Source organism: Sturnira hondurensis, unplaced genomic scaffold, assembly GCF_014824575.4.
Source record: "Sturnira hondurensis isolate 20B ecotype Veracruz unplaced genomic scaffold, ASM1482457v3 Scaffold0008196, whole genome shotgun sequence".
NCBI classification, from domain to species: Eukaryota; Metazoa; Chordata; class Mammalia; order Chiroptera; family Phyllostomidae; genus Sturnira; species Sturnira hondurensis.
Window position 1 is genome coordinate 12,313,102 of NW_028080827.1, and position 15,526 is coordinate 12,328,627.

The 15,526-nt window shown below is 36.5% G+C and overlaps 1 protein-coding gene across 1 annotated transcript in view; it reads right to left on the reverse strand.

Annotated features, from left to right (window-relative positions):
* Positions 1-828: 828 nt before the first annotated feature.
* The window catches only part of ADAM10 (ADAM metallopeptidase domain 10), a 126,290-nt gene continuing 111,592 nt past the window's right edge, over positions 829-15,526 (reverse strand). Inside the window, exons 15-16 of the mRNA XM_037053985.1 lie at positions 4,857-4,983; positions 829-3,126 (exon numbers count right to left, since the gene is read on the reverse strand). Coding sequence (XP_036909880.1) covers positions 3,032-3,126; positions 4,857-4,983 — 222 coding nt within the window. The 3' untranslated portion in view covers positions 829-3,031. The remainder of the gene's footprint in view (positions 3,127-4,856; positions 4,984-15,526) is intronic.

A 15,526-nucleotide genomic window follows, 5' to 3' on the forward strand; every position in this document is an offset into this window, starting at 1 on the left:
AATGGTTTCATGAACAAACAAAATTGAATATAATATGCATTTTAACATTTCTAAATTAAAGTACTAAAAAGTATGCCATGTTTATTTATTTAACAAATACTGTTTATTTATAGGTGGTCCCAATTTAAAAAAAAGAAAAAGAATTAGGGGAGATTATATTCTATGCAGGGCACCATTGTAGACTTACAATTTTTTCTAGGTGATTAAAATGCCAAATCTTTTCTTATTTGCCATATATTTGACAATGCATTAAAATGAGGCTCAATTTTTTAAAGACACTTATTAAACTAGACTTTTAAAATAAATGAGGTACTCAGCATTCAGAACTTTGCAAAAGAGACATACAGTAGGTCCTCGAATAACATTGTTTCATTCGACATTTAGCTATAACTTTGATGAGATGTTGTAGGAACTTAAGTCTTGTTTCTCTCAATTAACTTATAGTAAAGTTGGTTGCATTATACATCGTTTCATTTCAAGTCTCAGAACCTATGGAGCAAGTTAAGTGAGGACTTACTGTCAGTAAGACCAGTTTCCAAAATGTCAGCTCTTCCAAGACACTTTGAAATACAATGAAGAGTGGTTGGGAATAACGCGAAACAGTTGAGATTAGTTAAGTGTTTTTAAAATGTTCAATGTGTAGATACAGAGATATCCAATCATAATTTTTTACAAGGACTCCAAACTAGGAATAAAGAGATCTGTACTTGTATGGAAAGAGACAACCCCTTTCTCTTTAACAATCTCTTCCATTTAGGAAGGAAAAGATGCCTTGAGGGAAGCTTCTTTGGGCAGTTCTCAGAGTTCAAAGAGAATGGAACCTTTAAAATGATTTCATCAAGTCTATTTATTAATGCATTTCAAGTTTCAAAAAACCTTACATCTTTGCACAATACTTTATTTTTTGTAATTTTTAGTAAAAATTTCCAAAGTGAACAAAAAGATACTGTATAAAACACAGTGGACATTAAACTGACAGTAGTATTAGATTTCATTTGTCTTGAACCTTTTGTTTTACCACATCTTGATTTGCCATGGAGAGTTCAGTGCACGTATCTCTTTTCAGAAAACATTTAACTTAGACTCAAAATAAAATAGGGCAGTGTGTACCTGCCAAAACCTTACCACAGGATAACATTACAAGCAAAAAAAAAAAAAAAAAAAAAAAAAAAAAAAAAAACCAAAACGAAACAAAACAGAAAGTACATGTTCCAAAGTCTACCACACTCAAAAAGTTACTAAGAACTCTTGCAGAATAAAAGTCACCATTTTAGAAATGCAAAGCCACTTTCAACCTTTGCACAGTCCAAAACAAAGGCATTTAAATGATTTAAAAGCAATTACATACATACCTACCTACTTGTTTGTTTAGAATTATTTATAGTCTATCTGGGGTTTCATGTACAAAATTTTTCTCTAAATCATGTACAAAAAGCTGCATTTTTGAAAAAAGTCACCACGTACTGTACAAGTTTACAAGGAAGAGATCCCATTATTTTCTCTAGCATTTTTGGCCTTGCTGGCTTGTGTCACATTATGAGAATGATTGTGTAAACCTTATACTCTTAAGAAAAAAAAGAAAAATAAAGAAGTCAAAACACAAATTTTTTCAACTTTCCCTAAATTTGCCTCCTATGTGAAGCCAGGAAAATCATAGCCATTTATGTCTAATTTAAGTCATGTAGTTGGAAACAGAAGCAATAAATATGTCACAAGCTTAAAATATTCTTGTAATGCCCCTTTCCATTCCTGCATAGCAATAAGCCTGTTAATGCATTAAATGCTTTTGCTTTCCTTAAAAAGCCAATTATTTACATCTGTTTAAAAAATAATTTGGAATGGGACATTGTGCTGTTTCACCTCCATTGCTGTTAAAATATTTTAGGGAAAAAAATGTCAGAAGGCCTATCTATAATTTTAACTACTAGTTGAGCAAATCACTCTTCTTTAGTGGTTACCAATAATCAGTGATGATATGCTAAAAAAAGCTCATATACTCTGATAAAATAAAGACATAGCTTTTCTTCTCCATATCAGACAAAAACCAAAAACATAATTAGCATACTTTAGATATATGGAAAATACAAATAAAGGTTACAAATATAAAGAATCACTTCATTGACATAATTTCTACTGAGGCATGAATAAAATGTCACCTATTGATTCAAAAGTGGAATTGAATAAGAAAGTTTAAAATAAGTAAGCAGAAATCAGACACATTAAAGAACTCTGAAGTAGTACGCTGCATATGTCCAGTTGCACAACACCTCACTGTGTTCTTCAGCATAGTCACTCATGTGCTCGTAGCAGCCATTTGATAAAGACAAAATGAGTATCAGAACCAACTCCATCATTAAAAAAAGGTAAATTGATTCTCATTTCGAAACTGCCTCTGTAAAGCATTACAGAATCCTGGACCACTGGATACCACCATTCTCTGTTATCCTGAGTATGTCAATTAAACAGTAATTTTTCATTAAGAGCGGAAAAATTTTATAATACAAAGAAACATCCATATTGCAATTTCTGTTTACAATTGCACACAGAAGTACAGTGTACGTAAGAAATACATGTCTGCATATAACAAGGTATGTACATTGGCAAGTGATGTCTCCAATGTTGAGGTGGTCGAGCCTCCTAGCCTTGACTGGCAGTTGAAAAAAATATATATATATATTTCAATTTGTGATAAAAGTTTATACAGAGCCAAGTTTGCCTGCAAGTGAAGAAATGCAGCAACGAAGAACAGGGAACACAGGGCACATAATAATATTCTAAGACTTTGTGCCATTAGATTAAAAATATCTGTCCATAAGAAAATTGGGTTTCTTTTCCATCCCCCACCCCCAAATTGGAATTTTCAGGCTTTAAAATTTAAGTAATTCCACCTGGTCTGAGGACATGATCTCTTGCCATTTTTTTCTTCAACTCTTATTTGTGAGGGTTTAGTTTGGGGATGATTTAATAGGTGTCTCTTTGGAGTGAAGTTTCCCATTGTAGGCACTAGGAAGAACCAAGGCAAAAGCTGCAGTTAACGTCTCATGTGTCCCATCTGATAACTCTCCCGGGGCCTCTGACGCTGGGGCTGCTGAATGGGCTGTGGAGGTCTCCTCCTCTTTAAAGTGCCTGCGAGTCACAAGCAAAAGTAGAACAGACTTACCCGGAGCCTTATAATCTTTAAAAACAAAGTTGCCATATCAATAAGGAAGGTTCTAGATAGGTACTATCCAACAGAAATAGGTCATATATGTAATTTCAAATTTTCAGTAGCCACAATGAAAAAAAGTAAAAAAATAAAATAATGTCAATTATTTTATTTTTTATTTCACTTAGTCCAATATAGCCAAAATATTGTCATTTCAAGACATGATCAGTAAAATAATGAAATACTTCATTCATTTTTGTATAGTAAGTCTTCAAAGTCAGATATGTATTTTATACTCACAACACATCTCAACTGAGACTAGGCACTCTCAAGTGCTCAACAGCCACAGTTTATTAGACTAATATGGATTCTGAGGACAAAACCCATGACAAAGAAATTACTGAGTATCTTTGAACAGATGAGTTAATCTCTCAGCAACTCAAATGCCTTGTCTATAAAACAGGGAGAATAACTAACTCACACAGTCTACTCTGAGGGTGATATGGTCATTCATGTAAAAGTGCTTAACACTATTCGTGAGGGTTCAATAAATAGCGGCTAAGGACTTTTTTTAAGTTTTAAAGGTAGAATTTGCTTAAAGTAAAACCAAGTAGAAGAATTGTTTCATTGAATGAGACCATAATTAGTAGCGTATCTAAAAAATGTCATGGCGCCCTTAGAAATCCCTAAGAAACTGATACAAATTGCAGAAGGCTAAACATTGTAAATTTGTGAAAAGTAATGAAATAAAAATTAAATTTCCTGATTCCCACCATGATACTATCCCAGCTTCTTTACTGAGCTATCTTGCCCTAAATAGGTAAATCCAGGGAAACAACGGAGAGAAAACTGTAAGAAACCCTTAGTTTTCATGTGCTTTCTGTCAGGTAGTAGAATCGGCCTGAGGCGAGAGGCTTCATGAGAAGCCTACGAGGTCTAAGAGGGAACTGCTATCTTTTAGCTCTGGCTCTCCTCCACCACTGCCTTGGGGACGATCTCCACCCTAAACCTGCAGAACAGAGTGCCGGTCCAGGAGTCCTGCAGGCAGCGTAGACGCCACAAACACTCTGGGGACGGTGAGGGAGAAATGGGGGAACAGATAGTCTGGAGCAGTTGCTCCCTACCATTTTCTTCTGTAAGTCCCTGGAGCTAATCTAAACCCTCCCAGTGCCGTGTCTCCCTCAGAGGGAGAAGGTGAACACCAGACCTTAGGGGCTATTTTCAGGGAGGAAGAATGGTCACTTGGTGACTAAAAGCCTCCACCCTAAGACTCTCCCACAGACTCTATTTCCCCATAAGCACCATCCCTAGGAAAAATGAATTTATGTACCAGAAAATATCTGATGAACACAAACACTAAAAGCAATAACAGAAGCATAGCTATTAGACTAGAAAGACCAATCATTTAAAACAAAATTGGAAGATTTTACAATATGAAAACAAGAGAATAAGTATCAAGCAAAAATAAAACTTTCTAAGTCTAAACGTTTTTAGACACTTAGAGTAAATTAGCAATAAATTGGCAACCATTAGCTAGATTGGATTGATTTTTTTTAAAAAAACACTTAAAAATCAACTAATTCATCCAGTAATCGCATTCTCAAGGAGAAAGTACTATAAAATCAGTTTCTAAAGACTTGTTTATAATTCAATTCTACCTGCTGAATGGTTCTGTGTTATAAAAATACATACCTTGCTCAAACTGTCTTACCTGGAAGAGGTTTAGGAGGAGGCAACTTTGGATTACTACTTGGAGTGTGAACACTGCATATCTTAATAAATCCAGCCATTAACATGATCAGGGCAATTCCCATAAGCAATACTGCCCACCAATTAGCCTAGAAATAAGCAGATTTTTCTACTGAAAAGACTACAATATATTTTAGAATATTTTATATTATATAAAATACAGAATAGACTGTATTACATTTTAGTTTTTAAACAAGATGGCACATACATATTAATTTTAAATATAGAAAGTATAGAGGAAAAAAATAAAAGTCACCCATAACTTCACTTCCTAGAGGAAACCACTCAATCTTATTTCCCTTTCAATTATGTCATACACATGGATGAACACAAAAATGGAGTCATCCTGCACAGAGTTTACACTGTATTTTCCCATGTTATTACATATTTCTCCCCTTTTGGCCTAATACTCACACAGACTATGTTTTGTTTGCTTTTATACGATCCATTGATTTGAAAGTATATTATTGGGTTGGCCAAAAAGTCCATATTGTTTTTTTCCATAAAATAGAAGACTTATTTTTCATATTCACCAAAAACTTTCTTGACTTGGATATTTGGAGTATGTCATCTATCTCCCATGTGGTATAACATTCATTGTTCTCTATTAATGTCTCAATTTAATTGCCAACCAACCGTGGAGCATCGTCCAGTGAGAAATCTCCAGCACAAAACTTTGCAAACCACTTCTGACACATTCAATCAGTCACAGCACCTTCTCCATACACTGCACAAATCTTTTCTTTATGCATTTAATTCGTGTGTTTTGCCTTTCTTGAAATAATACTGCATAATATGCTGAAAATGCTGCATATTTTACTCCATCTTCAGTATTAAAATGGCTATACAAAAACTTAATTTTGGTAAGTTTTTTAAAAAATGCATGCTGGTATGGCAGCTGTCACAATACAATCTAACAAAATCATTTCAAATGAAGTTTAAAGACAACAAAGTGCTACCAGAGCCATCTTATGGAACAAACACAAATGAACATTTTGGCTAACCCGATACTTTAAATTCTACCACTGAAATTTATATTATTTTTCCTACTCATTGAAGACTAAAACTTTACCTTTTGTTGAGGCCCCCTTTTCCAGTTATTCTACTTCACTTGTGATTTGAGACCCAGAATACTGTTGTAAAATTATTTTTATATGATATATCTTAATTTTCATCATATTGCACAATATATATCATAGTATCTGTTACATATATTAATTTGTTTAAAGGTTAATGGTCTTTTTTAACATGAAAAAGTGGAATGATATATTCTAGAAGCAGGCAAACTTGACCCAATCTAAGAAGGAAAAAAATTCTATTTCCAACTTAAATCAGATTAAACAAATCAATTAGCTATATAAAAAAACCTTCAAAACTGGTATAATTTATATAAAAATTACTGTTGTCACTTAATAAATTACAAGTCTATTTTGCAACTCAAAGTATTCAAATATTAAGATAACATGTACAAAACGGTAATAACTTTAAAACTATGAACCTTCACATTGGCTTAATAGATTGTTATGGTACATATACAGTTATTGGTAATTACTGCAAATAAAAATCTCATTTAAAGAAGATCTTCTACCATCTGGGGGCCTTATAACAACCAGCCTATAACTTCGATACTGTTTTCTTTATCCAGCAGTGACAATGTAATTACAGTAATAGAAACTAAAATAAAAATGCACGTTGTGGCAAAATACTCCTGCCCACTTTTCCATATGTGCATAAAGCCCTTCGTATATATACATATTTTTAATTTGTTTACTTTTAAAGGAATCTCAAACTTATACAAAAGTTGCAAGTATAATACAAGTAACTTTTAAAAAACTGGAACCAACTGAGAGTATGTCGCTAGTATGATGCCCTGTTACATCTGAACATTCTAGCATGTGGTTCTACAACATCAGGGCGTTTTCCTAGACAACCACATCACTATCATCAGTCAGAAAATCAGCACTGATACATTACTACCATTTAATCCTTAGACCCCACTCAAGTTTTGCCATTTGTCCCAATGCCATTCAGTTCAGAATTGCATGTTGCATTTAGCAACCATGTTTCTTTAGTCTCCTGCAATACGGAAGTCTTTCCTTGGTTTATATAACTTTGACACTTTGTAAGATTACAGGCCAGTTATTTTGTATCAAAATGTCCCTCCATTTGGATTTCTCAGATGTTTCCTTATGATCAGATTCAGGCCATACCTCTTTGGTAAGAATACCACAGAAATGACACCAAGGTATGCATTCTGATCATTGCATCCTTATCAGGTGACACATGATTTTGATATCATTATTGGTGATGTTAATTTGATCCCTTGATTAAGATATTATCTGCCAAACTTTATCATATAGATACTCTTTTGTAATCAATATTTTGTAGGAACATAATTTGTAACTATGTAAATACCAGTTCTTCATCAAACTTTTAATTTATTCATTTATTTATTTATTCCCTCATGGTTTCCTATTTTACTCAATAGGTTATAATACATTACTTTCACTGTTGTGTCTTTTGGTCATGGCCCATAATTCTTTGAGTACTTCACTTTCTGACACAAAGTAAAAGTTCTAGGTTCATCTTGTTCTTTCCTGGACCCAGCCCAGGAGTAAGCCATTTCTCCATTGAACCCTGTTCTTTTTAGAGTAAGGCCTAATGCAATTCAGCCTTACTTACTGCCGAAAGATTTACTTTTTTAAGAGAAGCTACAAATCTAAATTTTTGTGCAAAATCTATTTTTAAATGCTGGCAACTCATTCAGATTTTCTAGAAACAACATGTAGACCATACAAGACATGTTTACCCAGAAGAATCTCGCTTGGATACCATACATTTACCATCTACTTTTCAGAGATATTTTTTACATCCTACTGAGATTGCCAGACAGTTTTCTAAAATTTTCTTTGGGTTTCTATGGAAAATAATTTTCAGGAAATGGTTCTTCCTGTGAGTCTTTAGGGTAATATTCCCTGTCCCTTATTGTACAAATTTTCCATAGTCTCCTGTTGTTTTTTTGTTTTATTCATCCTCATAACAAACCCATTATTTATCAGAAGGCATGACACAAGGCCTACCCTCAGTCTGTCAAGTGCTGGTTGACTTCTCTGTCCATTTCTGCCCACAGTCACAGGAAGAATGATAAGCACATCTTCTGTCCTGTCCCCAGCATCCAGATCTTTTAAATACGGCATTTAATGAAGCAGGATTTTCTTCTACCTCCACTGTCTGGGTTTCTGACACTCTGACCCAGTAAAATACACAAGAACCCACATTACCAGCTTGCACTGCCTTATGTTCTCCTCTGTCTCTACACCAGTGATTCTCAACCTTGGTTGCACATTAGAATCACCCGGAAAGCTTTTAAAATTCATACTCCCAGACCAAATCCCAGACATAAATGGGGTAGGGGTGAGATCCTAACACTAGTCATTTCACTAAAGCTCCCCAGATGACTTCATTATGCATCCAAAACTGAGAGCTACTGGTCTCTACTAGGGGTCAGCAAACTTTTTTCATAAAGTGCCAAATCAATAGTTTAGGCTTTGTAGGCCATGTGGTCTCTGTCACAACTACTCATTTCTAACTCTGTAGTGCAAAAGCAGCCATAGATAACAGCAAACAAATGAGTAGGGCTGTACATTACAGTCAGACCTTCTTATCCATGGTTTCCCATCTGTGGATTCAATCAACCACAAATTGAAAACAGTACTATTTTCAATCCACGGATACAGAGGGCCAATGGTATGCACACTGTTCTATGCCATTTTAAATAAGGAACTTGAACATCTCCAAATTTTGGTACTGTTGGGGGTGTCCTGGGACCAATCCCCCATGGATACTGAGAGACAATTGCATTTACAAAAACAGGGAGTTGAACAGATTTGACCCACGGGCCACAGTTTGTCAACCCCTGTTCTGTATCCACATACAGCACATTTGTCGAATGGATACCATTCAACACTAGCTCCTTAGCTCTCTCTATCTTACTACTTTCCTGAGAGTTTTGGGGGAAGCCAAGAGTATCTGACTGGCTGTAGAAAGAGGAGTCATATAACTGGGAAGAGCTGCTCAAAAAATCAGCACTCACATGGTCAAAAAAGTGTTTCCCATCTCTGACTAGATGTAAGAATTATTTTGTGTGCTTATTAAAATATAAGATTCTCAGGCCACAACTGTACATATTCCAATTCACTTGTTCTGGTTGGTGGAGGGTCCGACCAACTACATTTTAAACAAGGACACCAGAGATTAGGATGCAGAACAGTGCTTTGTATTAGTGTAGACACACTGGCATTGTGGTGCAAGACCATTCTCAGCAATGCAAGAAGCTGAGTATCCCTGGCCCTTATTCATCAAATGCTAATGAATCCCTCAGTTACTCTGACATCTATGGTACATTTCCAAATACCCTCTGAAAGGAAGTATCATCTCTAATGTGATCTAATCCATAGGGATAAAGGGTCAAGGGTCTTCTTCCTACTACTTTCAGGCTGATGGGCTATTTCTGTTATGAAAGATGCACTTCTATTCCTAATGTTCATTATATTCTCTAACATATTTCCTTCCTTCCAGTCTTCCCTGCTCAAAAACATCTTCCACCTACTCATCAATATTATAACTGCCTAAAAAGTGGAATTGACTATGTCACTCCTTTCTGCAAAACCCTTCTTCATAATCTTGCTGCCAAAGATCTCCAAAATAGACCATTAAGTGGAAGAAAAAAAAACCAAGCACACAATAAGGTGCTGCAAAGTAAATATATGATTCCACTTATTTTTTAAAATATGTATTCTTACAATAATATAAACAATTTCTGAAGAATGAAGAAGAAACTCATCTTGAAAAAATTCCAAGGTAAGCCCTGGCTGGTGTAGCTCAGTGGATTGAGTGCAGGCATGCGAACCAGAGGATCGCGGTTCGATTCCCAGTCAGGGCACATGCCTGGGTTGCAGGCCAGTTCTTTGCAGGCCATCCTCCAGCAGAGGATGCACAAAAGGCAACCATACATTGATGTTTCTCTCCCTCTCTCCTTCCCCTCTAAAGATAAATAAATAAGTAAAATCTAAAAAATAAAAAGACCTTCTTTATAAAAAAAAAAAATCCAAGGTAAAAAGAAGACTTCTGGCCAAGATGGAGGTGTAGGTGGAAACACTGTACCTCCTCGCACAACCAAATTTAAGGACAACAAAGAATTAGAAACAAAAACACAACTAAAACACAGAAAAATTGAACTGTACCAAAACACAGAAAAATTGAACTGTACCAAAGTCCAACAACAGTGAACCATTCATCCAGACTGGTAAGAGGGGCAGAGTAAGTGGCCAGCAGAGAGGGGTCCCGGCAAGAAAAGGCAGTGATCAGCAGACCAGGCACAGGGATGAAACAAGCAAATCCAGTAAGGCTTGCAAGGTGGCTGGCTGACCATGGACACACATTTGCACACAGATAAACCACGAAGGTTTAAAAACGGTCAGTGAGACAAACAGCACAACCCAGGGCTCCAGGGACAAGAAATAAAGCATAAAAGCACCAACTGGAAAAACTTTGGGGGTTGAAGTGCCAAGAGAGGCTCCCAGCCTCACAGGAGAGTTCATTGGGGAGACCAACAGGGTCCTAGAAGGTATACAAGCCCACACACCCGGGAACCAGCACCAGAAGGGCCCAGTTTGCTTGTAGGAAATGGCAGAGGGGACCAAAATCCGAGAGAGAGCAGAACAAACGCCATTGCTCCCTCTCTGACCCCGCCCCCAGTCACAAACCAGCAACTGGGTAGACCCGCTCTGGTGAACACCTAAGCCTCCGCCCCTCATACCTAACAGGGGTGAACAGACCAAAACATTACGGCTCAAGCAGAAGAACAGCTCAAAGCCCCAGAGCCAATACTTCTAAGTGACCAAGAGATAGCTAACCTATCAGACACACAGTTCAAAACACTAGTGATCAGGATGCTCACAGAGCTGGTTTATTTTGGTTGCCAATTAGATGAAAAAATGAAGGCTACACTAAGTGAAACGAAGCAAATTGCACAGGGAAACAACAGTGATGGAATAAATCTGGGACTAAAACCAATGGAGTGGACCAGAGGAAGAAAGAAACAACCAAACAGAAAAGAATGAAGAAGTAAGAATTCAAAAAACTGAGGAGAGGCTTAGGAACTTCCAGGATATCTTTAAACATTCCAACATCTGAATTATAGGGGTACCAGAAGGGGAAGAGGGAGAGTGATGAGTGGAAAACTTATTGGAACAAATAATAAAGGAGAACGTCCCCAGTCTGGCAAAGGAAATAGAATTCCAGGAAGTCCAGGAAGCTCAGAGAGTCCCAAAGAAGGTAGACCCAAGAAGGAACACACCAAGCCACATCATAATTGCATTAGCTAAGATTAAAATAAAGGAGAGAATCCTAGAAGCAGTAAGAGATAAGGGGACAGTCACCTACAAAGGAGTTCCCATCAGAGTGTCAGCGGATTTCTCAAAAGAGACCTTACAGGCAAGAAGGGGCTGGAAAGAAGTATTCCTGATCATGAAAGTAAAGGATCTACATCCAAGACAGCTCTATCCAGCAGCTTTCATTTAGAATGGAAGGGTAGATAAAGTGCTTCTCAGATAAGGTCAAGTTCAAGGAGTTCATCACCAAGCCCTTATTATATGAAATGTTAAAGGGACTTATCTAAGAAAAAGGAGTTAAAAATATGAACAGTGAAAGAATAGCAAACTCACAGTTATTAACAACCACACTTAAAACAAAAGCAAACTAAGTGAAGCAGACAGCTAGATCAAAAGCAGAGCCACAGAAATGGAGATCACATGGAAGGTTAGCAACAGGGGAGTGGGAGGAGCGGGGGGAAGGTACAGAGAATAAGTAGCATAGACAGTGGGGAGAAAAAGGACAGGGGGAGGGCAAGAGTAGTGTGGGAAATGTAGAAGCTAGAGAACTTATGACACTTGGACATGAACTAAAGGGGGGAAATGTGGGGGTAGGGGGTGGACAGGGTAGAGTGGAATCGAGGGGGGGAAATGGGACAACTGTAATGGCATAATCAATAAAATATATTTTTTTAAAAACAGGCAGTGGGCTGAATTTGGCTGGTGAGCCATAGTTTGCCAACCCCTAGATAAATGGTTGGTTCTCAATCCTGGCTCCTCATCAGAAATACTTAAGCCCCATTCCAGGTGATTCTGAATTAATGGGTCTAAGCCTTGAGGTAATTCTCACACACAACCACAAAGGAGGACTGCTGCTCTTAATGCTCCCCCAAGTGACTTCTAAGGATATTTAGGGTTTAATAAAGTTTGCATGAAGAAAGATTTCTGGGGTTAGTTAAGTTTGAAAATAAAGTTTAAAAGGTTTTTTTTAATTTCAGCATTTCTCACAATATTCTCAGAAAAATCTAAGAAGGGACTACAGTAGGCGATGTTTTCCAGATTTATTTGACCACTAATCCTATGGAACTAGTATTCTATGAATCACCTAGAAAACACTGCTCTAAATCTTTTATAAAGAATGCCAGGTTAAAAAAAAATAAAAAAAAATAAAAAAATAAAAAAAAAAAAAGAATGCCAGAGCCCTGGCCGGGTTGTTTAGTTGGTCGGAGCTTCGACCCCTACACCAAAAGGTTGCAGGTTCAATCCCTGGTCAGGGGGCATACGGGAGGCAACTGATCAATGTTTCTCTCTCACATTGATGTCTCTGTCCCCGCCCGCCTTCCTCTGTCTCTTAAATCAATAAATATATCCTCAGGTGAGGATTCAAAAGAACACCAGATACTTAAAATGACTAAATGACTAAAATGTCTAAAATGAATAAAAAATATGAGAGCAGAAATTGACAAAAGAGAAATACAGTTGGTTCTTATCCAAACAAAAATTTTAAAAGTCCAACTCCTATAAATCTGAATAAAAAAATTTCAAAAATCCACAAAATAACATGCAATTATCTTTAAAAGGGAAGAAAAAATACAATAATAAATTTGGAAAAAATCAAGGTCAAAGATGGTTTCTATGATGTCAAACCTAACACATAAGATGTAGAAAATATGAACACATCGAAAAGTCTGTAAGAAACTGAGAAAGAATTACCAATGCCCCCCAAACCCTCATTTTATAAAAAGGAGATGATGATACAAGGTCTTAATAGATTTTCTGGTGAATACTCTCAAACTACTCAAGAAGTTCCTAACTCCCTGATAAATCCAAGGGATTTTGGGCTGACCTACTGGCCAAATAGATACATAGTAGGTACTGAACAAATATAGTTAATATATTTTTGACAAATATATTCAAAACATTTTCAAAACAGCTTTACTCCAGAAAAGAAAGTAAAAGTCTTTATCACTTCATTACCATGGCACCAGTAGCAGTGAGTAACTCACACCCTGAAGTATTAAACTGCTTAGGTTCTTCCTCTCTGCCCCACACGTGGAGAAAAAAAATGCAACAGTATACAACAGAAAAGAGATGAAAAGCTATGAGGGGCCACGGAAAAGGAAAGTCAGAGAAAATAACCCATCATTCCTTTCACAGCTTCCTACACCAGAGCAGCCTAATAACCTATATTATTAATTAAAAAAACACTTTCCTGACATGATGAAAGACCAAAGCATAAGCAACTGATGTAGCTAAATAAACTCTACTATGCAAGTGAACTTGGCAGGTAACACAAATGACGCAAATAACTTAGAGACTAGGTGTTTGTTATTATACTGTTTATGCCGATAAAAGCAGCAACAAACACCCAAGTGGTACTTTTCAGGCATTGTGAAGCATACTATCCAAAAGAGTGGCATGTGGATGCCAACAATGATATAAAATAAAAGCATTCTACATCCGAGGCAAACTTACATAAACCTAGAAGTGCCTGCCCTGGCTGGTATGGCTCATTGGATTGAGTGTCAGCCTGTGAACCAAAGGGTCGCTGGTTCGCTTCCCAGTCTAGGGCATATGTCTGGGTCACAGGCCAGGTCCCTACCAGGGGACACATCACAGCCAACCTAGAAGTGCCTGATCAATGAGTTCCAAAGCACAAGAAAAGACTTCATATTGCTAAAGACTTCATACATATTCATTGTACGAAGCATTTCACTAAATACTCAAATCTAAACTATGAAAAAAGGTTTTAAAAATATATAAAAAGATCATTTCTATTAAATATTTTAATAGGAATTAATGAGTTTTTTAAATTCCAAATGAAACTGAGTCAAGATTGGACATAATGGAAAAAAGTGAAAAAAAGAAAAGCTGTTTTTAGATGATATGATGGCCTATTGGAAAACCTACAATACCTGCCACAACATATACTCAGTAGAACCCTACTAGAGATCCCCATTATTGGATTTCTTTTTTGGAAAATATTGATCTCTATAATAGACAAGTTTACTACATCTCAACCTATTCTTAATGAGATCATCTGAAAAAAAGAAGAAAAGAAGTGGATCTGAGTCGAACATAGGAAAGCAAAAGGCCAAGAAAGGTAAGCTACTTAAAGTCCTAGAACTGACAAAAGCAAGAAGGATGACCTGAATCCCTGCGTAATTCCCAAGCCTGTACTCATCCCACTTCACCATAGTGTCACAAGGCACTCTTCGTGTAACAGATATTTTTTTGGATACCTATTATGCACCAAGCATAGGAGTACAAAAACAGTAACACATCATGTTTTAAAGGTATCTAAGTTAATTGCCCCATTATTTGGTTTAAAATCTAGGTTTCCTAAATATGACTTCAAGGATCCGCCCACTACCAGTCATTACCTACCTAAAAACCACATACTCTAACACAAAGTGTTATTCTTCCATGTGTAATAAACACCCTTTAATGTTGCAGATTATCCCAAAATTTTCATTGTAGGTTATCCTCAGAGTATCAAAAAGAGTGACAATCCACACAAACAACTTTAGGGACTTTTGAGGCATCCTCACTCCTGAACACACACAAAAAGAGGTGAGAAAACACACTGGAGAAGGGGGTAAAAGAGAAGGGCTAGTTCTAAATCATTTCCAAAGCAAACTTAATCAGTTCAGGTATAGAACATTCTCAAAAACTTCACTTGCAAGCTTCCTACTTATATCTTAATGTAATCACTTAGAAACATGAATATTTAAGTGACTTAAGGTAGTCATTCTCAGCAATCTTCTAAGAAAATTTCAGGTAATTTAACATGTGTACAACTTGGAGAAATGTGCGCTTAAAAATAATACAATTTAGTAGATTTATGTTGGAATGAACACCCATAATCTTTAACAAATCTGCAAAAAGCCCTATATCTGATCTTACACTGTTCGACATTCCTATCACTGACAAGATGAAGACCCAGAAATTGTATTGAAGCATCAGGAAAAAAACCTTCAGAAAATCACCAATTTCTCTTTCATCTCTCCTGTTCAGCAAAATAGAACCCGCAGCTGGCTATCTGTCATATTGAGACAAGGGAGAAGTATAAAAATCAAGCAGGGCTTCCCAAAGCAACTTGAGGAATAACTCCCATGAAAATGCCCTACTCATATGTACCAAAGGAGGAAGTAACCCACCCAGGACACAAACTAGGGAGCAGAGTAAAACAGAATGACTCCTATCACCTACTAACTAATTGAACAATACACACGCAGAGATTCTGGTCACTTTAAAAGAA